We start from the raw sequence: 22430 nt of genomic DNA, 5'->3' as shown, positions 1-22430 counted from the left end.
CTTGCGCTGAAGTACATTGCAGAGTCTGTGCACTTTAACTTAAACAAAGGATTTGGATTAGCAATTCTACATCTTTTCGCTGAATTTTTTTAACCGTTGTCGTGTACTAAATATAACCTATTTCGTATATTTAATGCATAGAAAACATGGTGAATGAATTTAAGTGACAATTTGAAACGATGACTATCACGTACATTTCCGAGCCACACCGGGATCCGTTGTTGTCTTCCAAGTCTGCAGGGGGCACTAATGCCAGCGCGCTCTTTCGTCCGCACCCTTCCATCAAACGAGCGAGCGAGGCGCTGCGTGCTGGGTGTGCTCAAAGTACGCTAACTGTACCACGATAGCTCCTGGAAGAAAGCAAACAAGCCAACAAAAGAATTACTATCTGAAGCGTCCACCAACGCCAACAATGCCAACGTGTTTATCAAGAAGAAATCGCGTTTAACGGATATTCTGCAGGGTGCGTTGCGCGGTTGTTTCCCTTGAGTTTGGGGCAGCGGAGCTAGCCTGCTAAGCTAACGAGGCGCTAACGGTGACAGCTGTGTGTGACTCAACACTAGGCTGAAGGAACAATTGCTCGAACGCGACTGTGTGTGTTTTGAAAAGCCAATTTACGATACTCGTAGCACAAAAAAACAACTCTGCCTCCGTACTTTTTAAAAAAGCTTTTCAAGTTTGACAATATTTACGGGCGTGTGTTAACCGGAGCCGGCTCATGTACATTCATGTAGCTGTAGGTGCTACCGAGGAAGCTAATAATACACCCCATCACACTCCAAACCCCCCGTGTTGAAAATAAATAAAAGAAAAATAGTAATCTGTAAACACCTCTGTTTAAAATAGGTCTTATATATAATGTGTGTGTGTGTGTGTGACAGCTTTAAACTCAAACAATGTTTAATCAATGTCTTGTTTTTTCCAGACGTTTTGTGATGGCTACGACTGAGATGGAGTCTACAGAGCATGAAACGGTCGATCCCGATTCAAAGTACCCATTGAAAGTTCTTTATTGCGGAGGTAAAACTATTTGATTTTCCATAGGTGTGTATGTTGAACTGGGAAATTAGGTTTATTTGTTAATTGTTTTAATGAAGACGGTTCCATAGTTCATTGCACCTCCCTGTTGATGCGCACTGGTTATGCTAACAACGTGGCTGTGAAGTGAGAGGAGCCAGAGGACTAAGGCTGTGTCAGTGTTGCCAACTTAATATGTTCTCTTTGCCCCACTAGTTGGTGTTAATATTGGATTGGTGAATAAGAATGATCGATAAACCAATAAATCCACCTGTGTTTAACCAATGCAAGATGACATTTTATACAACACTGCCCCCTGCTGTCGACTGAAATTGACATCTCGGGCTGGCACTCGGGCTGGCACTCTCACGCTTCACTAGTTTTCTGGCTTTGGTCATCAGATGTTTGCAACTTGAGATCACCGACACTATGATGATTTCATTAGTAGTGCCTTTGTTAGGCCATCTATGGCATTTTGCATTGGGTGTTAGCATTAAGCTAACGGACCTTCGTAAGTATGTATCGCATCTTGTCTGTGATGCAGTAGTTGGATTCATTCCCTTTTCCTCCCTCCCCTCCACAGTGTGCTCTCTCCCTTCAGAGGTGAGTGTTGCATGTTAAATACTCTGTTTATTCTGTATGTCCAATTATTAATTGTAATCTGTTACATCGACAGTACTGCGAATACATGCCCGAGCCAGCCAAATGTCGGCAGTGGCTGGAGAAGAACTTCCCGGATGTTTTTGCCCGGATGACTCTCGGTAAGTGTCAATGAATGTGTTTTCTTTCTTTCCTTTGTGATGTTGGTGTTTAACAGTTTGCATTGTGTCCTTTTGTCCTACTGGCCCCGCAGTCAAAGCCCCCAAAAAGGACCCTGAGGCTGGAGACTTTCCCCCTGCTGCCGAGGAGGAGGAGAAGAAGAAGCAGAAGAGAGGTTTGAGCAACGACGATGTAGTCTGGATAGTGAATTGTGGCCTATGCCGCCTCCTCCATTGCACTCACTTGTGTTGCTTTCCTCTCCAGGCGGGCGAGGCCAGATCAAACAGAAGAAGAAGACGGTCCCTCAGAAGGTGACGATAGCCAAAATCCCCCGAGCTAAGAAGAAATACGTGACGCGGGTGTGCGGCCTGGCAACCTTTGGTGAGTTTGTTGCACGAATGATTGCATGTATACTGCCTACAATTTGTATGCTGAAACACTGTGTCATGTGGTGGCGATGGTCTACAGACATTGAGCTGAAAGAGGCTCAGCGGTTCTTTGCTCAGAAGTTCTCCTGTGGCGCCTCCGTCACGGCCGAGGACGAGATCATCATTCAGGGAGATTTCACCGACGACATCGTCGACGTCATTCAAGAGAAGTGGCCCGAGGTGAGTTTATGTCTCTCGGTTTATTGGGAAAACAAAGACGACAAACTTCATGCTAACAACGTCGCTGTCAAGCAGCGACATTTGCTCACACTGGCTAATTGCATACAAATCGGTTGAGGCTCGCCACTTGCAGATAAATTGCTTCAACCTGGCTACGAAGCTCAGACTGGCTCATGAAGCTCGTGACAGTTACCCATAGCAAAATTAGCTCAAAGTTGCTAACCCTCTAACAAATAAGCTCAAAGTAGTAAAGTATGCGTTGTGTGTTTCAGGTGGATGACGACAGCATCGATGATCTGGGCGAGGTGAAGAAGTGAAGACCAAAATGTGCACTTTTACTGAAAACGTGGATGTGACCAGAAATGACAACTCGGCCAAATGTACACCTTAACGTCATTTTATACCTATTTTATTTACTGTACATAAAACGCTGCGCAGTACCTGGCCACTCACTTGACCTTGTTTTTGGTTTCTTTCATGTTTCTCGCCAAAGGGTGTGGTCTCATGTCAGCCCCTCCACACACTGTTGTTCCCTGAAGTGAAAGCGTAGGCTCATCGATTCTGGTTTTTCCCTTGTTTAAACCATTAAAAAGATTTCTTTTCAGGGCTGCTCATCTGTCCTCACCTGTTGCCTTTGATCGTAATTGTCTGCCGGTTTGTTTATGACGCGGATTGCATTTACTATTTTTCTTTGATGCCTCTCCTGGTCACTACAATTCCCTGTGCCCACACCAATCTGACAATATCAAAACAATACCCTGAAGATTTAGATTTTCCTCATGAACCGATATTATGCTTGAGTGCGCACCCATTGGGAGGATGATGGTAATGTCCCTACAATCTCAACTATTGGTGTGATCGTTTTGATATTTTCAGACATTGATGTGGGCACAGGGTAAGATGTGCACGTGAATTTTTATGGCGATAGTTGACATTAGGCCACTTAAACTTTTTTTTGACACTGCGCGCTTTAGACTGCCCCACTACGAGTGCGATGAGTTGTCTTTCAGCGACAACAAAGAGCGGACAAGTGCGTGACACCAAGATGGATATCGCGAGAATAATTCGGATTTTCCACATCACGCCGAATTTGCCGTTGCCAGATGACCGAGCTTCCAGCGAGGTTCCTGAAGGCGACGTGGAGTCTGCCGGTGACGTCACACTAGGCGGCATCGAGCGCCAGGAGGAAAAGGAGGAGAGGGAAAAGACTGCCTGCCTGGAAAAAACATGTCCTGTAACGGTACTATGCAGCATCCACTCCGGCCGACAGCAAGTAAGCGTCCACGGCCACACACGCGCGTCCATCTTTGACGTAACTGTCGCGTTAAAAGCGGCGACACGCTGTCATTTCTGTTCAAGCCGTCCCCTGTTGGTTTACGACGTTCTATCGCTAATCTGTTGCTAGCTAGTTCGGGAATTACACGGACATGAAAGGGGCTAAAAATAGCATAAAATGAGTTTAAAACGTCGCGGTTTTGGGACGCCATTTTAATTGTGAAAAGACACATTTTGTGAAAAGGTATACAGTATTTGGCGGGGGACTGTCTTAAAAGTCAGTCCAACAAGACTCCCGACATAAACGCAACAAATTCCTTTTGATTATGTTTTGTGTATGGGTGACGTATGGGAACATAATTAGGACTCGTCAGAAGTAGTTGGAGGCTGACATCAGGGCCATTTGACAGGGCAGAGGGACTGCTCGTTGTTTGGGTGCGAGTGCGCCGCCTGGGCGGGGTCAGCGAGCAGAGATTTGTTGATGTACAGTGCTGTAGTTCCCTTTTTCCCGCAGCGTCCTCCCGCACATTCGCGGTTCACCAGTCACGTACTCACCTAGTCCGACCGGACCAACCGCTGTTTGCTGGGGGGGGAGGGGGTTGATGCAGAGAAAGGTATGGATTGCTAATGTCAGTGAGCGACGTTCACACCCGGTCAGAAGTGGGTAGAGTATTGTTACTTTAGCACACGGGTGCCCAAGTCCGGTCCTCGAGAGCCTTTATCCAACCTGCTGTACTTGTCACGCTTCTTCAATGCACCTGATTCAAAAGATCATTACATACTTTTGCGACAGAAATGAAAACCTCAGTTATTAGTAAGAACAGTTCTCGAGAATGTGAATCTTGAATTGGCGGAGGTTCACTTCATACAGAGGCTGTGTGTGATGATGTGTGCAAGATCCTGTATTTCATCTGTAAACACACATGCACGTATTTCAGGTCCCGCCAATCACATGGTGGGGAAGGACTCCCCCCCATAAGATGGACAAAGCAGGAGCCATGACTACAGCGGGCAAAGTTAGTGGGCTCAAGCCACCCACTAAAATATGCCGTCCACCTGTAGTGACCATGAAGACCACCCCTTCCTCAGGTACGAACCCAAGCGAGGATTAATGTTCTATTTAGTTGAGCGTACAACGATACTCACAGTCGTATATTCTCTGCGCGGTGGAAACAATAAATACAGTATTAATAAAAGAGGGAACCATGGGCGATCAGATGACAACAGTTGAGACCCGCTCCCCTGAATGAATCTCATAAAAAAATCTTGAAAACTGCCATTGCAGGAACTCCAAAGCTGCTTCCAACTTCTGAGAAGCCCCCCAGCGGTGGCGGCACCGTTCCCTCCCCTGCTCAGGATGACGTCGCTGACTTCCAGACTGGGGAGCGGGTATGGGTCAACGGCAACAAGCCCGGCCACGTGCAGTTCGTGGGCGGCACGCAGTTTGCCCCGGGTCAGTGGGCGGGCATCGTCCTGGACGAACCCATCGGCAAAAACGACGGCTCGGTGGCGGGCGTGCGCTACTTCCAGTGCGACGACGGCAAGGGCATTTTCACGCGGCCCTCCAAGCTAACCAGAAGCCCGCTGCTGGAGAAGGAAGCCAACGGGGGGCAGGCGAAGCCCACGCAAGTGGCAAGCGAGACCGTGCCGGGTGGGACGCCATCAACGGGAACCATCTCACCTGGCGGAAAGCTAACCGGCACGCTGAACCGAACAGTCCAATCCACTGAGACGGTGTCCAACCTGTCTGACACGGAATCCATGAAAAGGAACAAGTGGGAGCTCAGGAGAGGAGAGCGTGTCCTGGTGAGGATTCCCAATTAACCGCTCAAGTTGTTCTGTCTATACTCCACTGAAAGCCGTTTGATTATTTCTTCCATATATTTGATTGAGTTCCGTGTACTCGCAGTATGTTGACCTCAAGTCGTAAGACAATTCGGCTTGCTAATACAACAACCTGGGCGCACTGGTCGAATGACTGTGTCTTACGAGTGAAGTTTTGTTTTTCCATTTGTAGACAAAAAAAAAAAAGAAGCTGTTAATCGAGTATTGTAACATATTCTTATCATACCAGTAATGAGTTTCCCTTCCAGAAAGTCGCAAACTACTACTAGACTTTTTCAGCCTGCACGAATGTTTTGGAGCCAGGAATGTAAATGGAATTTTCCATTCGGTTACGTTATGTCTGTTGCGGTTAGGTGGGCGGGACCAAGGCGGGTGTGGTGCGCTTCTTGGGTGAAACGGATTTCGCCAAAGGGGATTGGTGCGGCGTGGAGCTGGACGAGCCTCTGGGCAAGAACGACGGGGCGGTCGCTGGCACCAGGTACACGGCGCGCCCGCTCACCGCCATCCGCTTGTCCTTCACATGCACGCTGCGGTCAAATCTCCAATAATGCCACAAAACGTCACCGGATTTGTTTCCGGTTGCCTTTATTTGTTTATTTATTTTTGATCGTTGGAAAAGTCCAAATTGGGTAGCCCTTTCATTGTCACAACGCCCGAATGCCGCCCCTGGTCACCATGGTAACAAAAGACAAACTCGGCATTTACATGAGATGGGGAATTTCCGTTTCCCTGATTTCCAGTTATTCCATCCCGTCGTATGATTTCATCCTGCAGACATCCTAATTGTGTTGGGTGCCCTTCCCCCAACCCCCCCAGGTACTTTCAGTGCATGCCCCGGTACGGCCTCTTCGCCCCCGTCCACAAGGTGACGCGTATCGGCTTCCCGTGCACCACGCCGACCAAAGCGAGGAGCTCCCGCCGCAGGTCCCTCCTCAAGAAGAGCCCGAGCGCCTCCTCCATCAGCTCCATCAGCTCCACCGCCTCCTCGGTCAGCGGCAAACCCAGCCGAGCGGGACTGGTGAGGCGGTGGCATTTCGGCATCGTTTCAATGAGAATTTTTACTTCGTGTCATTTTTGTTCCTCTTCCTTCCTCAGTTGACGGAGACGTCGGCCAGATACGCTCGCAAAATCTCAGGTACCACGGCCCTGCAGGAGGCCTTGAAGGAGAAGCAGCAGCACATCGAGCAGCTGCTGGCCGAGCGCGACCTGGAGCGCTGCGAGGTGGCCAAGGCCACCAGCCACGCCGGCGAGGTGCAACAGGAGCTCGCCCTGCTCAGGAAAGGCCGCGATCAGGTGTGTGACGCCAACACCTCCAAACATTACTAAGAGTCTTATTTTAGCTTGATTGACATTTACTCATTGTTTTTAGTGAAGTCATCTTGTTGGGCAATGTCTTTATTTGATATTTTTGGCACTTAGATGTTCATTCACTGATTAAAAGAAATAAATCTGAAATGATTCCTTGTTACTCAGGACTTTATTTATGGGGTTTTTTTTTTTCCCACCGAGTACTTGCTCAAATAATTACTTACGGGACTACTTTTCACTTTTACCCGAGTCACATTTTTGTGAGGTGACAGTGCTCCCAGTTGAGTGCACCGCGTACCAACTTGCTAAATATGCGCGTGCGTGCGTGGCAGTACGCTGTGGAGACAGAGGCCAAGCTGGACCAGCTGAGGTCGATGGTGGAAGCGGCCGACCGGGATAAAGTGGAGCTGCTCAACCAGCTGGAGGAGGAGAGAAGGTAAGGCGCCCCGACCGAGCCTTGACGTCGCTTCAAAACCTTTCTGCTCACGAAAGTCTTCCGGACTATTTTGTCCTCCCACGGCAGGAAAGTTGAAGACCTGCAGTTTCGCGTGGAGGAGGCGTGCATCACCAAAGGCGACCTGGAGGTAACTTGACGCTTCCTTAATTGGCCCCGATTCATAAAACTTGAATCCACCTCAAGATGACTGTCGGCGAATCTTCGTTGTCGCAGCTGTTCCATGGGCTTCTTCTTCCGCGCCAAACTCTTAGAACAGGGTTCATGTACCGCCCCCTCCAAATAAACGCAACACACGGCCACCACGGTATCAACTGCTGGCAACCTAGGTGACCGTGCCGAAAATGCCAAATTTGGATTTTTTTTTTCTTTTTGCATTGCGTGAAAGTCTACCTCCAACGTTTTAGCTGTCCATTCTTTCCTGCTTCATTCCCATGCACGGAGAGCGTTGTACGTCTTCCTCTTGTCACCCCTCTGTCTTTTCAAAGCCGATTTAGCAGCGACGAGAGGAGACCAACGGGGGCGGAGTCTTTGGTCAGCTCTCAACCTCGGCCTTCATTTTCCATATTAGGAAATTTGGTCACCTCTCACCTCAACTGCCACCTCCGCCGTACGCTTTACTGAGCAAACTCACCCGCCACCTTACTTCCTCCTTTCACTTCACCCTTCCCGACATCACCTCCTCTGGCACCTTACCCCCCGGCCCTTGAGTCGCCTGTGACGTGTCCTTTCACCTCACCTCATCTACCCACAGACCTGTCAAGTTAACCCGTCACCTCACCTTTGCCGCCTTACCGTCAACTCACCGGACGCTCTTCTCTCTTGTCTTCTCTCATCGGTGCTAAATTAGCCGCCGGCACACGGCTTGTTGATGTCACACCGTCGCAGCGTTTGATTGTCTCTGACCGAGTGTGCTTCCTCTCTGTGCCGCTTGAATGTGGCCTCAAGTATGCACGCCAGCCGCTTTCTGGCTTCTCTCTTTCTCTCTCGCACTAACAGACGCAGATCCGCCTGGAGCACGCCTGCATTAAGGAGCTTGAGCAGAGCCTGCTCTTTGAAAAGACCAAAGCTGACAAACTCCAGCGGGATTTAGAGGACGCCAGGGTAAAAATCTGAAAATGGCCACCGGGGTACCGGAGCTAGAGTAAAAACAAAAAACACACCGCCTTTACAGACACTGAAGCTCAGTTGGGTCGCCCATTCCTATTTCGCTCAGAGATCCAGCAAAATGAGCACGCCGGAGCCGGAACTGACGCTCCAGCATCCGCTTTTGCCTTTTAGCCGCAGCCGAGTGAATCGCACGCTATCCTGCCTCTGTCCCAACTTAAATGCTATCTCAACTTCAACACCCTGTTCCATAGCAAAAAACATGGACAAAAAAAAAAAAAAAGAGCACAGCAGGGTGATTCCTTCCTAAGGGAAATCGAGCTTGCATTTTTGTAGGATTCCGTGTTCGTCAAGACTTTTTCATCACCAAAAGCGAGGTTTTTGTGACTCTTCCTACTTCCGTTATCGCCACTCGACAGTAGCCACCGCTAGCGCGAGCAACCTGCTGGCGGTGTACGACAGGACTCGTTTTCTCCTCCTTGCCGCGCAGGTGGCCACGGTGTCGGAGCGCTCGCGCATCATGGAGCTGGAGCGGGAGGTGTCGGACCTGCAGCCGCGTCTACGGGCGTCGCTTCAAAAGGAGGACGCGGCGTCGCTCTCCCAGCAGCAGCTAGCCAGCCTGAAGGCCCAAGCCCAGTCCCAGGAGAAGAAGGTCGCTTGGTCAAACGCAACCGCAATTCCTCAGATGTCAATACACGGGCCAACGTCTTGTCTGCCGCAGATCAGCGAGCTGAGCGTGGACCTGGAGAGTCGAGACAAGGCGCTTCGGTCCGTTCGGGATGAGAAGGACTTGTTGCAGCAGCAGCTGAGTAGCTTGGTAGGAGAAAGAAAAGTGTAAAACACCTTGCCGCTAACTGTCCAGTGGGATTGCGCCGAAGTCATCCTACTTACAGCTAGCCAATAGGCTACTGCTGACCGCCCGGGGATTGCAATCGGACACTAGTCTTACCTCCTCACATGTTCTCCTGCCCGCAAACGATGTCACGTTTTGTTCAAGTTCAGTCAAGACAGGACGTGCGAGCGCGTTTACAGCATACGCGGTTGTCTGCGTGTCTTTGGACTCGAGGGCATTGTTCGAGTGGCCTCATTAGGAGGCATTTGCTTCACCAAGCTCGTTCCTGCCCGATGGGAGTCAAAGGACAAGAACGCCTCTTGCGTCTTTCTCCTCCGCAGAGACTACAGCTGCAGCGGGCCGAGCGAGACGGCGGCAAGACGGCGAAGGCCACGCAAGGTAAACGCCGCCTCACTTCACCTCAACCGCCCGCTCTCTCTCTCTGTCGATCCTTCTCGCCACCTCATTTCCTTCAGAGCCCGTCGTGTCGCCTGACCTCTGTCTCGGCTTTCTTCCGAACCTGCCCGGTTACCCGCCTTACCCGTCACCTCACTCGCCGCTTGGGCGTCGGCGTCGCCATCACTGACCCTATCCTACAATGTCGCCTGCCGTTTGACAGAATTGGAGCAGCGGAAGAAGGACTTGCAGGAGCTGAAAGAGGCGAGCCGGTGCCGGGAAGAGGACCTCAAGGCTCGGCTGTCTCAGGTTAACGTTGACATTGAATTGCACTCCGGCACGATGTCCCATCGGAATAATCTCTGCTCTCACTGGCACTGGGACTGGCATTCTCCATGAAAGCAGACGGAATATATTTGTGACGAATCAAAACAAAGCATTTGCTTTTACTTTGGAAAACAATGTTAAACATTGATTCCGTTTTTTTTTTTTTTCCCTGACATGATAAGGACCAAACCGCGAAAGTCACTTAATCATAATTCCTTTACGCTTGTCCATTTCCTGCACAGTCGATTCGAATTTGAATCTTTTGAATCGAGGGATAGACATTAAAATGGAGTTTGATTGATTCATCCACAAAATGGTCCGCAGTGCCGGCCCGGAAAACATTTTTGGTTTACGCCCTCTGTGCGGCCCGTTCCCGAACGGGGTCTGCGGTTGGCGAGCCTCGCTTTAAAATGGAGCACCTTCGCCCCCAGGGGCCGGCGTACTCTGCGTTCCCGTGCACGCTCTGGTGAACGCGGAGCATCAAACGTATTATTTCATGCTCTCGGGCGGCTGACGCAGCGGTAATAAGTCACGTGCTTCCCATCTTGTCGACGCAGGCCACCGAGACGTCGGAGGGGAATTTGCTGTCCGTGGAGAAGCTGACCGATGAGAAGAAGGCGCTGGAGACGCAGGTTAGAACGCGTTGGCTCCCACAGGAAGTCGCCACGCGCATTTTAAAAGCGGGCCCGGCGCGCTCGCGATGACGCTCCCGAATCTGCGTGAGGTGTGATGATGTAATCCTCACGCGGCACACCTCACGTGACAACGCCGACTAATCGAAAGAGAAATAATCCCTTCAGGTGGTTAAACGAGCGGCAACCTCAGCTGATGCTTCCAGCCTGATGCGTGATGCTTGCCGTCGCCGGCGTGAAAACTAAAAGCAGCAGCAGTGGCGGCGTGGGGGGGGGGGGTGGGTCTTAGTCCTGCTTACATAATTGAAACCAGAGAGAGAGAGAGGGAGAGATGGAGAAAAAGGCTGTTCTGTCTCCCTCACAATCGCTTGTAGAGTATTGGCGGTGCTAGTAGGGGGGGGAAGCACTTTATCGATGCCAGCGTAGCAGGGGGAGCTACCACGCAGGTATGGACGTTGCGTCGCTGCGTCACGCTTACTCCGGAGGCGTGTACTCGCCTTGCTACCAGGTACGACTCGTTGCCTCTTTCACACATAGTGACTCACCTCTCAAGACCTCCGCAACTCTTGTCAGCAGCTCATCGTGCAGAAATGTTGCAACCGGAATAAACCCCGTGATACACAGACACTTATTTGCTCACGGGACATTTGTTTTTAAATGCCTTCACTGCACATTGGGACAAGTTGGGAGTCACAGTCACCACTGTCCTATCGGAGGGATGTCAAGGGCTCGAATTCTTTCTCAAATTCCGGATGGCACGACAAGATCCAAAATGAGCTCCTTGAACCGAAACGGCAGACTTCCTGGTTCCTTTTTAGCAGGTCTGCTCTTGATGCGCACGGCTAGCGCATTTCACGTGTTTGACGCGGCGTCATCACGAATGTGAAAGTTATAATAAATTATTGACCCCTGCCGCGCGCGTTTGAAAGTTTATTTTTAGCCACGTTGGAGTGTTGCGGCGGTTCATATGCGTTCGCCGGTACTTGTGAGTGTTGCTTCCCTGTTGTCCCGCGACCCCCTGCCGCTGCTGCCGCCGCCGCTTGTCGTGGACGGTTTATTCATGCCGTATTCAGTTTTCCGACCTCCACGCGTGTTTGCTTGTGCAGGTGGATACACTGAAGCAGCAGAATTGCCAATACCAGGAGGAGCTAAGTCTCGCTCGGGAGCAGCAGCACCACACCCAGAAGGACGCGTAAGTCGCATTCATGATATGCTGTTCGTTTTTTTCGTTCATTTATTGGCGTGGACGACACACCTGCCGATGAATTGAGAACATGGCGTCTTATCGGAGCAGAGGCTCCCTTCGGAGGAAAGAGGCCGTAATTATTCAAAGTAGCAGATGATGCGTGTTGTTTTTCTGGTGAGCTTCTGCCCGATGTTCACATTTATTTTTAGAATGTCTGCACATGTGCGCGGGTGTTTTTGCATGGTACACGCCCCCTCCCCACCGTGATTTGTCAGAGCTGCGGATGCATGTAATTGGCTGAGCTATCATCACGCACACAAAGCAATCAAAGACTTCCCGCTTCCCGCTTCCTCCCATCACTCTGCCGGTGTTATGTAATTGCTGTCCTTCTTGCGCCGCCTGGCTCCAGCAATGACATCACCGTGTGTGCGTGTGGCTATGTAGAGCGAGAACATCTGTTATGACGAGGCAGCGAAGTTGCTCTCGTTTTTGTTGTTGACGTGTCTCCAAGCTATGCGAGGATCGTTTCAGGACAAACATCATTGATTACAGGATGCATGTTCTCCTCGTGCCCGGGTGGCTTTTCTCCGGGTACGCGGCTTTCCTCCCACGTTCCAAAAAACATGCATGGCAGGTTGACGCAACACTGGAAATTGTCCAGAGGTGTGAATGTTTGTTGTTTGTCGACGTGTGCCCTGCGTTCGGCTGGGCGACCGGTTGCGGGTGTCCGCCGCCTACTGCCCGAAGACGCCCGCCGTCCTCTTGAGGAAAAAGCGCTTCATAAAAGTTCGATTCAATTCAAGCTTATATAAAAACGACTCTCAATGCGAGTTTTGAATGTAAACGGAGCCATCAGTAGGAATCACCATCGAGACGTTCATTCGTCTTCATCAAAAATGGGACTACGTGGAAATAGATATCAAAAGTCTGTTTGTTTTGGGGTTTTTTTGTGCAGAAAGATGCCCGCTGATGACTCTGGTGCCCAGGAATCCCCCGACGCGGTCGCCGACGACAAAGAGAGCGAGCTGCAGACGCTGCGGACCGAGGTGCTCGGCCGGAAGAAGGACCCCGCCATCCATCCTCCTTGCTCTTCATCATGGCGTCTACTCCGCTTTTTCTCCCGTCAGGTGGCGGCGTTGCGGGGCCAGAACGCCGCGGCCGAGACGCTGCGTTCGGCCGTGGCCACGCTGGAGCGCGACAAGGCTCAGCTGCGGGAGCGCGTCCGCGGCCTGGAGCAAAGGCTCATGAGACGGTCGGCCTCGGAGGACGGCGAGCGGGAGGAGGCTCTTTCAGGTGACCGAGGTTTTGAGTTTTCCTCACCCTCCCCGGAGTTAAGGTCAGGGGATGTCGGGAATACTTGTCAACTGCGGGCATGTGAAGGCCTTTGAGGCGGTTTGTGATGAAGGGCGAAATCAAATGTGACTTGAATACAAATATAAAGAGCAACCTTTGGAGCAGAATCTTCTCAAAGAACTCGACCTTCACTTGGGACTAGAACCCGGAGGCGAGAGCGGGACCTTCTCTGTCATTTTCGTGAGTCGGAGCGACCACGCGTCCATTTTGTTCCTTAACTCGCCACCGCCCCCTTCAGGTGACAAGGCTCTGGAGCAGCTTAAGGAGGAGAAGGAGTTCGCCGAGGGTCAGGTGAGGCGGGCGCCCGTCCGCGTGCCGCCGCCGTCGCCGTCCTCACCAACGCCGACGTTTGTCCAAACCTTTCTCCCGTCAGATCAACTTCCTGAACAGCGTCATCGTCGACCTGCAGCGCAAGAACGAAGAGCTGAAGATCAAACTGAAGAAGCTGGCCGTGGCCGAGTTCATCGGCAACGACGCCGCGGACGGGTAAGAGCGCACATCGAAATCATATACGGGCGGCACGGTGGACCGGTCGGGTGGCACGCATCGCAGTTCTGCCGTTTGCGGCTCCAAACTTGCCCCCATCCGAGATGTGACGGCTGCCTCGCTCTGGCATTGGATCTCTAGAAATTTGCCACTCGGGTCACTTGTGAGCACTTTTGGCCAATTAAAACCCATGAAAAGGATCTGTAGATATCGATATGCAGTACATGTCGACGTATTTGTGGACTTTCTTGTTCTTTACCCGGATTAAATCGTACATTTGTTGTAGTTGTCTCTTTCGTTGCGTACAAACGGACTGAGAAAAGTGTTCCCCTCATTTGGTCAGTGTGGAGCCGGCGGAGTCCAAGCGTGACAAAAAAGCTCCGCTGCGTCCCTTCTGCGACATCTGCGACCGCTTCGACCTGCACGACACGGAGGACTGCCCCACGCAGGCGCAGAGTCCCGACGCCGTGCCGCACTCCAGCTACCGCGGCCACCGTGACAGCGAGCGGCCGTACTGCAAAATCTGCGAGGTCTTTGACCACACCACCGAGTCCTGCAGCGACGATCGCACCTTCTAGACCTTTCCCGGATGCGAGACCTCACCGCTCCCGATATTCGGCGACCGACGTAAGTAGTTGACCGCGGCCGTTCGGGAGCAAACGTTCCCTTTGAGCCGCCCAACCAATCGGGTCACCTCATGTTTGATGTCATCGGACTTGGCCAACATGGAATGACGAAAACTCACAACTGTCTCGGTCACGAGGTTCAAATATGGTCGCGCTTGGATCAAAATCGAGGTGGAGTTTCTCTTTCAAGGACCCATGAAAACGGCCAAAATGGCCCAAAAATGTCTGCTTCAGACCTTTTCGGCTCTGTGCTCCACCCACATGCGTTGACCCCAAAAAAAAAATTGATATAATTTATATTTGGTGTCGTTCATCATGTCTGGTAGAAGAGGTTCAAATTTGGTCGCGGTTGGACAAAAGCCCCCAGGACTCGGTATTAACGACCCCACGTAACAGCCGAAATGAACCTAAAATGGGTGACGCCCCGTGTCTTTTCAGGCATGCCATTGTGAGAATTATTATTTTTTTTGTCGGTCTACTCTTAATAGACATGGCTACCAAATATTGTGTGCTCAAAGTCCAGACTGCCCCATGGGGCTGAATTTACACAAACAGTCAACAAAAGTCACCGCACTGATGAAAACGCCAATATTTTGTCATTTGACCTCACCGAACTGCTCTCGCTAACGTAGCTCAAATTTTGGTCAAAATCAAACAAAATCTCCAGGATAAGTTTGGCTTTGAAGAATAAACAAACCAGCTTACATTTTTATGCAATTCCATAACCGGGCGTCCTGTTGCGTCATTTCCTAGTTGAACTTGCATCGACAGCACATTCTCAAAATGTTTTGACACCCCCCGCCCCCCAGGAAAAGGGCATTTTCTGAAGCAAAGCACATCCATGAATCCAACGCGTTTGGAATGTCCGTGATGTTACTGTTTTATTTTCAGACTCCACTAGACTGTTCTGCTTTCACAAAAGTTAGTTACACTTAAAAATATATATATATATTGTTCCTGCTATGCTAAGAGGAGGCCCGGTGATCACCTGGAGAGCACGTCCGCCTCACAGTAGGTCCAGAGGTTCGATTCCGGGCTCCGGCCTTCCTGTGTGGAGTTTGCATGTTCTCCCCGTGCCTTTGTGGCTTTTCTCCTGGTAGCCCCGTTTCCTTGCGCATTCCAAAAATATGCATGGCAGCTTAATGGAACACTCGAATTTGTCCCCGAGGTGTGAGCGTGCGCGCAAATGATTGTTGGTCTATCTGTGCGATGCAATTGGCTGGCGACCGTTTCGTGGCACCCCCTGCCTGCTGCCCAAAAAACGGCCGGCTCGACCCTCGTGAGGATTAAGCGGTTCGCATAATGGTTGGATGCCATGTGAAGACTTTTTTTTTGCTCTTAAAACACATTTTAGCGTCGACACTTTTAATAATTAATCATGTTTCCCTTGTGATTAATCTTTGTTTCGAGTCGTTTTGTTTTTTTTACCCCCGATATTCGCGGATGGCCTCAGCGATGTAAGCGAGCTATCACGATTCCGTTCTTACTGTAGCAGCTCTGCGAACTTGCCGTCTTTGCACTGTTCACTTTAACCACGAATAACGGCGTCGACGCGGTGTTTGCAACCATTATTGACAAATATGTTGCTTTTTTTTTTTTGCGCGTGTTGGAAGAATGATTTAACGTAATCACTTTCAGATGACCGTGTTTGTAATGATCACTGTATGAAGCTGTTCTTTTGTTTTAGCTTTAGCGTAAAGGCTGGCTCGTTTGTTTCGTTCATGGAATTCAAAGGCTGGGGCGGGAAAGAGAGAATCAATTCATTGAGCATTTTCCTAAAGCGAAACAGCTTTCTTGGCCCCGCCCTCATGCTAACGCAAACAGAATTTCTATAACATATCAATGTCATGGGGAAGCACAACTTTTGGTGGATCTTGCTGAATCCCCGCGCGTACAGTGCGACTCGCGTTTTGAGAAAAAAAAGTATATAATACAGATCAGAAGCTTCTTGTGTGACCAATGTGCGCACACTGCCATCATACAGCTCAAGTGTACAAAACGCTTATTTTTCTGCACTGTTTATAAGATGCCCTCCCATTTATTGTATAGAAAACAAAAACTTGTGCACTTGGTATGTGATGCATTGTTTTATATGTCGCGGGCGTCTCCGGATGTGTTTGTCAAATGTCCCTTTTTCTATGTACTCTACCTGTACTTTTAACAGTCCAATACAACGAGCAGCAAGTCCACTCTTTCACCGACCCAGCCTTTTTTTTTTAATATTGAGAATGAGGCAAGGGTTGCGACTTCAAGTGTTGCTTGTTTTTTGCAAAGTCACCAAAATTTGTCATTAAAAAAGACACTTTTTTCCCAGTTTAACATTGCGCGTTTGTCTAAAAAAAAAAAACGGTATGACGTTGGGACAAAATCTCGAGGAAAGGATTGTTTTAAAGGGCCTCTGGAAAATGGCAATTGTACCTACAACAGCCACAAGGAACCAACATGACAAACTTCCAAACTTGTCCTCTTGAGAATGTTTTTTTGGGGGGCGGGGGGGCGTCTACGCGATGGTATACGTGTCTTCTAAATTTCAGGTTTTGAAAACATTCTGGCTTTCGCAGCTGAATTTCTCATTGATTTCATGTTGCCGAGTGAAACTGGTTTTGTGAATTGGATTTATTTAAAAAAAAAAAAAGGGTGTGTGTGTGTGCGTGTGTCAGGTTTTACCAAGCCATAATTCCTGCTTCAGACCCAAATGGCATGACTCCATGAGACTTTTTCGTGGCTCTACTCATGACTTTACAGAATTTCACATTGCTGAATGAAACTGGCTACGGGGGCTCAGTTTTCAAAATTCCAGCGGGGTGCAAGTGGCGCAAAGAAAAACAGAGTCCAAAATTTTTAGTTTTATTAAGAAAACAAAACCATTGGGCGATAAAAACCAAGCACTACCGATGGAATAAATAAGTCAAAACAAAGCATAAATCTGTACAAGTTCTAGAATGAAACAAACAAAACTGGTCCAGAAGGTGTGAGAAGAGGAAACAAAAGAGGTACACGATTTCACACTGTGAACACACTTGGAAGCGACTCCTGGGCTCAAATCGGGTGAAAAGCTACAAAGTGTTGGGAAAAAAAAAAAAAAGGAGCGCAAATATTAATGCTATGTCATTTCACTGTCAATGTCATACAGAATAGCATTGGAAACTCCAGCGCGGCTGGACTGGGAATGAGGTATATGCTAATCCGTCCTCCGAACAGCGTCTCTTCTCTCCGACCATGTGCGCGCACCCGTTAGCTAGCCGGCTAGCCAGTCTGCTACCTGCGGGAAGTTCACATCGAGAGCCACGCGGATCCAGCCATTAGACAGCACCAGAAAACAAAATGTTCATGGAAAACATTTTCTAATTGGAAGTTAGCATCGCTTTGTCCTATTTCTGACATTACCTTTCCTGGATGCTAAGACACGCTAACCTAATTGGGAGTTAGGATGACAGTGATGATAAAAAAAAAAAAAAAAAAACAACGCGGTAGTTTCAAAACGGGGCTTGTTGTCATCTCATTTCCCATTTTCCTCTGATTTTATGCTAAAATATCCTAACCCGGTTGGTTGCCTGGATAGGTCCATTAAAAAAAAGGGCCGCGACTTTAGTATCAAGTCAAAAACGCCTCGTTTTGTCATCCTATTTACTGGTTTCGTCCTGCATTCAGACTTTTCGTCAAGCTATGCTAACCTTGTTGGGTTCCTAGAATATTTTGTAAAAAAGATGCTAAGATGCACGAACATTACTGGGCATCGTTGACATTAAAAATGCGAGGACAGTAGCGTCAAGCCCACAAGCAGCAGGGTGCACCTCAGTCTTTCCTGTCTCTTGGTTTTCTCATGTTTCTGGACTTTATGCTAAACTACGCTACAACTGCCACATGGAAAATTTAGCATTCAGCTAATTAGGCCGCAATTTGTACTCCTATTTTCTGGTTAAGATACACTAATTTTGTCAGGTCACCTGGTTTATTCTGTTTAGAAAAGAAAAAACCCCCCCCCATCAGGCTAAGAAGTTACCACTAAACCTGGAACAAGAGGACAAATCTTCCTGGATTAACCACCCCCGCCCTCACCCCCCAAAAATAAATGCTTGCGGACTTTATGCTAAAATATGCAACATTAACTGAAGCTGTAGTGTACGATGACATGCCCCCTTTCATTTTTTGTATGGAATAAAGTTTAAGGCAAAATAAAAGATGGCACCGCCAACTGCCAGCCTCTCATCCTACAAGGAGGACAGAAAGGCTCGATATTGCTTCCTGACTTTGTGCTAAGCTAACTGAACCTACAGGATGTCTGTCCGGAATGAAAATTTTTAAGGCAAAACCAATAAGATGGCACCACAAGCCGCCTTCGGTAAAAAAAAAGCGGGACACTGTCTCCATGGAGAGAGAGAAGAGACTTCCACTAACAGCAGCACTTTTTTTTTTCTCCTGTGATCCGTTTTTCGTAACAGTGCGTGACCCTCCTGAGGAAAAGAAACCCTAAAATCAATCTAGTGGGACCATCAGGGCACCCCCCCCCCTTCCCGGAAACCCCTGGAATCCTCCTCTATCCCGGCGGATGCTCCATGTTGGTGGACTGGAAGCGCGGCATCAGATTTCTAACATCCGTGGGTGGACAGAAGGCGGATGAGGTGGGGAGGGTGTGTGTGTGTCGATACTCCCTTTTGGTACGGAGGGGTGGGAGTCCATTAGCCCTAATAGAGTTAATGGAGGGGGAGGCATCGAGGAAACTAACTCTCCTCAAAGTCCTGAGACTCCACTTTGCACTTCTTTGTGGGCGGGGCCTCTTGGTCCACATCCTGAGAGACAAACCCAAAACACCGATTGGCGGCTCCTCCGTCTGTTGTGGGTACAAGCGGACCTGTTGTCATGGTTACCTGAGCGGCTTTGCCGTCGGAGTCTTTTTCGGGGTCCCGCTTTGCGCTTCGCTCAGACGCTTCCGCCGACGCCGCGTTCTTACCTGAGAGGATGGCCGCAACAGAAACGACACGTGGTCTAACAATGCCAATGCGAGCCGCTTGGGCTAACTATGTGAACGTTTAGCCCCTTGCGGGCGCCCTTTGGTGCGCCGTGCGCTTTTAATTTTAAACCTCACTGCTCCGAGGCAAATTGTTGTCGGGACACGTTAGCGTGAGTCTCTCACCCCTCTTAGTGTCTGGACTTTGCTCGGTCTTGATGTCGCTATTCTCGCGGTGAGAGGCTCCGGCGGACTCCGGTGCCGGGCTGGTGCTACAACTTGTTTCCTGTTTGACGGGCGAAGAGTCGGCGATGGAGCTCTGGTTGCTGTTGTCATCTGGAATGCACAATATTGAAATATTTGACTGTTCTTTTCCCACCCGTGGTGAAATGCGGGACGGGAAGCATTTTTGATGCCCACCGTGCATGTCCATCATGCCGGGAGAGGAGCTGTTCTCGGGGGTGGTCAACTCGGAACCGTATTTCTCATCCTTGCCCTTCTTCTTGTTCTTGTTTTTCTTCAAAACAAGAAGAATGAATAAAGCGATCCAAAGTCACACACAGATCAGACCGCCAACCTCCGGGTTGGGAAACGACCACGCTACCACTGAGCCGTGACCCCGTTTATATCCCAAAGGGATGTTCGGATGGGAAATATTCCAAACTGCAAACTCTCAATGGAAAGTGAAGCTAAGAAATGTATTATAATGAAACTTAAATAAAAGAAAAGTTTTGTCCTCAGCGAACACCCATACAAAATCTCTTTCCTTCCCCAAGTATTTTTTTTTGTTGTTAAATCAAGGTACATGCATGAAATCTGGTTATTTTAGCCAGGACGATGTCACAGTATAAGCTGTGTTAAAAACCAACATTCTGTTTTTGTTTTTTAAAATTTGTTTTAATTCCCATGGAAATTTTCCAGCTTTGCAAATTACTGGAATTTTGCAATCCTACTCACGTCATCCGACTTGGGCTCCGTCACCGGCACCCATTTGTAGATACGAAGGGACGTGTCTCCCACAGTCACCCATTTCTTCTCCCTGGACACAAATCAGCAGAATTACATGGCAGCAGTACATCGTCTCAAAACTGCTCAATTCTAAATAAGTCCAGTTTAACGTGATAAAGTTTTCCATCATGCATTTGGGGGGGGGGGGGGGGGGGGGGAATTATCATTTTATTCCATTCATGATATGCGCTGTGAACTAAATATTTAGGGATCATGCTTCCAACCAGTATTGTCACTGGGTGACCCGCGCTAGCAAGCGTTTAATGCTGTGCTAATTTCACACACCCACGTAAATGGCAACTGGGTGTGTAACTGTTATAATAAAATAATGACTGATCTGTAAGTTGTAATATTACAAAGTTCTGACCCAGTGTTGTGCGTCCAATTAGTATTATGAGCAAGAATTCACACATACTAACTGTCGAAGCTGATTAAGCTGTTCAAAACAAATTTGAATTCATGACAAGAATTTCGTTGTGTGGAAACCTTTGACCCGGCCGGGGTTATGTGCATTTATCAATGCAATTGTACTATACAATCTAGCAAGCATTTCGCGCTCTGCTAATTTCACGCACGCAGAGTGTCAATTCTAATTGAGCATGATATAGTGGGTGATGTTCTATTTATTTATTTATGAACTGTTGGCGCAGGTGAAATGCGCTCAAGCCACAAGTTACATTGCGACCAGGCATAACATGCGGTGACAATTTAACACGCCCAAATGTTAATGCTAATTAAACGTGATAGTTTGAACTAATTGCAATTCAGCGAAATCATTGTTTTTCAAGCCATTCACCGCCCCGTCCCAGCAGCCGACTTCCCGCACCCCACCCCCACCGCCACCCGGGAGCCTTGTTCTCTTACTCACTTCGACCAAAAAAGGCGCTTGGTTTAAGACCCCGACTCCGAGCTTCAAAGTGCTCGGAGTCGAGGACTTAGTCGTCCAATCGTCGCCGGGTCGAGCATCGCGGCTCTCCGGGGCGTTCAAAGCCGTGTGTGCTCGGCTTCAGGCTGTTTCATGTGACCGATTTCGAAATGGCTCCTGGTTTCCACCGCGCGGGCAGGAGGAGCTGCTCCGCAGCCGGGCGACAGCTCCCCTATGCTGGTACACACACGCGTCGCGAACCAGCTCGACCGTCAAAAGCCTCCCAATTGTTTCATTTCAGTCGGTTCCCCAATCGCAACCCCGGCAACACGGCTTTCTCTCGTTAGATAACCACAGAGACGGCTTTTTGTCTCCCACCCCCCTCCCTCAACACACCGCCTTCCCCTCCACCGCCTCTTACCATTTTCGTACTTTCTCGATCGCGGCCATAACTCGCTTGATGTCATCCTTGGCCCTGCTCCGGGTCTCCGCTCGGACCGACCTGCCCGACATTGCCGCGTTAAGGGGAGGGGGGGTTAATATTCGAAGGACGGGCTCGCCGGTCCGGCTCTGTTCCGTTCAGACACAATGCAAACAGTGGAGCGAGCAGGGCACTGTGCGCATGCGCCGCCTGGGGTTAAGCACATGGGTAAGGGCGGGGCGAGCAGGACCAAGTCAGTCTATGCTAGCAGCACCAATTGCGCTCCAAAAAGTTTGGATGAAAATGACAATGTCTGGTGACTTTAGACTGAATTTGAGAGGCTAACGGGTGTTCGTAAAAGCATGATTGGGTCTTTTCCAGCCAACGTTTCTGACTTTGGCCGATAGAGGCCGCTTTTACTGCTGCAAAAAGCCGATAACTCGGCAAGAGTGTGAAAAATCCCTTAAAGTGGGGACCCGGTGCCATCATGCAAACGTTGCAACCCCTGCCCCCTTTTTTATGTATTTTTTTTGCATTATAATACGAGTAGTAGTAGTAGTAATAATACATATTATTGTTTTTTTTCTTGAACACATTTTATTTATCAAAAATATGAAAAATTAAACGTGCAGTGACAGTAGTTCGAAGCCATGATATGACTGTACACCCCAAGACACGGGGTTTATAGTGACGTCATACATAGGCGACAATCCCAAAACCTTAAATAAACACTTAAACACACACTCACACAAAGACACGAGCACAAACGCTCTAACGGTTTTTTATTCAAATCTTAAGCATGTAGTTGCAACTTTTTCTTTTCATATTAACTTTTACAACATCGTTATTAGCGTGACACGCTCAACTCGCGATGACTTCCGTTTACTAAAGTTGGTCAAAACTCGCCGCGACGCGATTGGTCGGCGCTCCCTCCATGTGGGCGCGGTTTACGTTTGGCTCTTTAGGGCGCTGCTCTC

At 49.1% G+C, this 22430-nt stretch overlaps 3 protein-coding genes across 9 annotated transcripts; 2 read left to right on the top strand and 1 right to left on the bottom strand.

The window, feature by feature from the left end:
* Window positions 1-269: 269 nt before the first annotated feature.
* denr (density-regulated protein) lies at window positions 270-2988 on the top strand. 2 transcript variants are annotated; one of them, XM_086135711.1, is made up of 8 exons: window positions 270-463; window positions 926-1020; window positions 1601-1620; window positions 1694-1778; window positions 1871-1951; window positions 2041-2157; window positions 2245-2384; window positions 2657-2988. In XM_086135711.1, the coding sequence occupies exons 2-8, from the start codon at window positions 936-938 to the stop codon at window positions 2699-2701; spliced, it is 573 nt and encodes a 190-aa protein (XP_085991837.1). In that variant the 5' UTR covers window positions 270-463; window positions 926-935; the 3' UTR covers window positions 2702-2988. The 2 variants fall into 2 exon arrangements, with proteins under 2 accessions (XP_085991837.1, XP_085991836.1); XM_086135710.1 differs by having other exon boundaries at window positions 271-463; window positions 1694-1779; window positions 1863-1951.
* Window positions 2989-3510: 522 nt separating this feature from the next.
* clip1b (CAP-GLY domain containing linker protein 1b) lies at window positions 3511-19904 on the top strand. Of its 3 annotated transcripts, XM_086135984.1 has the most exons (21): window positions 3511-3657; window positions 4598-4748; window positions 4945-5465; window positions 5858-5982; window positions 6321-6522; window positions 6600-6797; window positions 7145-7248; window positions 7336-7396; window positions 8266-8370; window positions 8864-9025; window positions 9095-9190; window positions 9547-9604; window positions 9825-9910; window positions 10486-10560; window positions 11667-11752; window positions 12702-12792; window positions 12874-13039; window positions 13338-13390; window positions 13473-13585; window positions 13929-14212; window positions 18654-19904. In XM_086135984.1, the coding sequence occupies exons 2-20, from the start codon at window positions 4640-4642 to the stop codon at window positions 14161-14163; spliced, it is 2646 nt and encodes an 881-aa protein (XP_085992110.1). In that variant the 5' UTR covers window positions 3511-3657; window positions 4598-4639; the 3' UTR covers window positions 14164-14212; window positions 18654-19904. The 3 variants fall into 3 exon arrangements, with proteins under 3 accessions (XP_085992110.1, XP_085992109.1, XP_085992111.1); XM_086135983.1 differs by lacking the exon at window positions 18654-19904 and having other exon boundaries at window positions 13929-16400; XM_086135985.1 differs by lacking the exons at window positions 8266-8370; window positions 18654-19904 and having other exon boundaries at window positions 13929-16400.
* On the bottom strand, window positions 17043-21636 carry bcl7a (BAF chromatin remodeling complex subunit BCL7A). 4 transcript variants are annotated; one of them, XM_086135989.1, is made up of 6 exons: window positions 21454-21636; window positions 20117-20198; window positions 19580-19676; window positions 19346-19495; window positions 19080-19162; window positions 17043-19001 (listed from the first exon to the last, which is right to left on the bottom strand). In XM_086135989.1, the coding sequence occupies exons 1-6, from the start codon at window positions 21543-21545 to the stop codon at window positions 18933-18935; spliced, it is 573 nt and encodes a 190-aa protein (XP_085992115.1). In that variant the 5' UTR covers window positions 21546-21636; the 3' UTR covers window positions 17043-18932. The 4 variants fall into 4 exon arrangements, with proteins under 4 accessions (XP_085992115.1, XP_085992113.1, XP_085992114.1 ...); XM_086135987.1 differs by having other exon boundaries at window positions 19346-19676; XM_086135988.1 differs by having other exon boundaries at window positions 17043-19162.
* Window positions 21637-22430: the final 794 nt, after the last annotated feature.

The sequence above is a fragment of the Hippocampus guttulatus genome, chromosome 17 (genome assembly GCF_054856545.1).
Source record: "Hippocampus guttulatus isolate MCC_2025c chromosome 17, RoL_Hgut_1.0, whole genome shotgun sequence".
NCBI lineage: Eukaryota > Metazoa > Chordata > Actinopteri > Syngnathiformes > Syngnathidae > Hippocampus > Hippocampus guttulatus.
The sequence above is the reverse complement of the archived record's forward strand: the minus strand, read 5'-3'. Positions and strand labels throughout refer to the sequence as shown.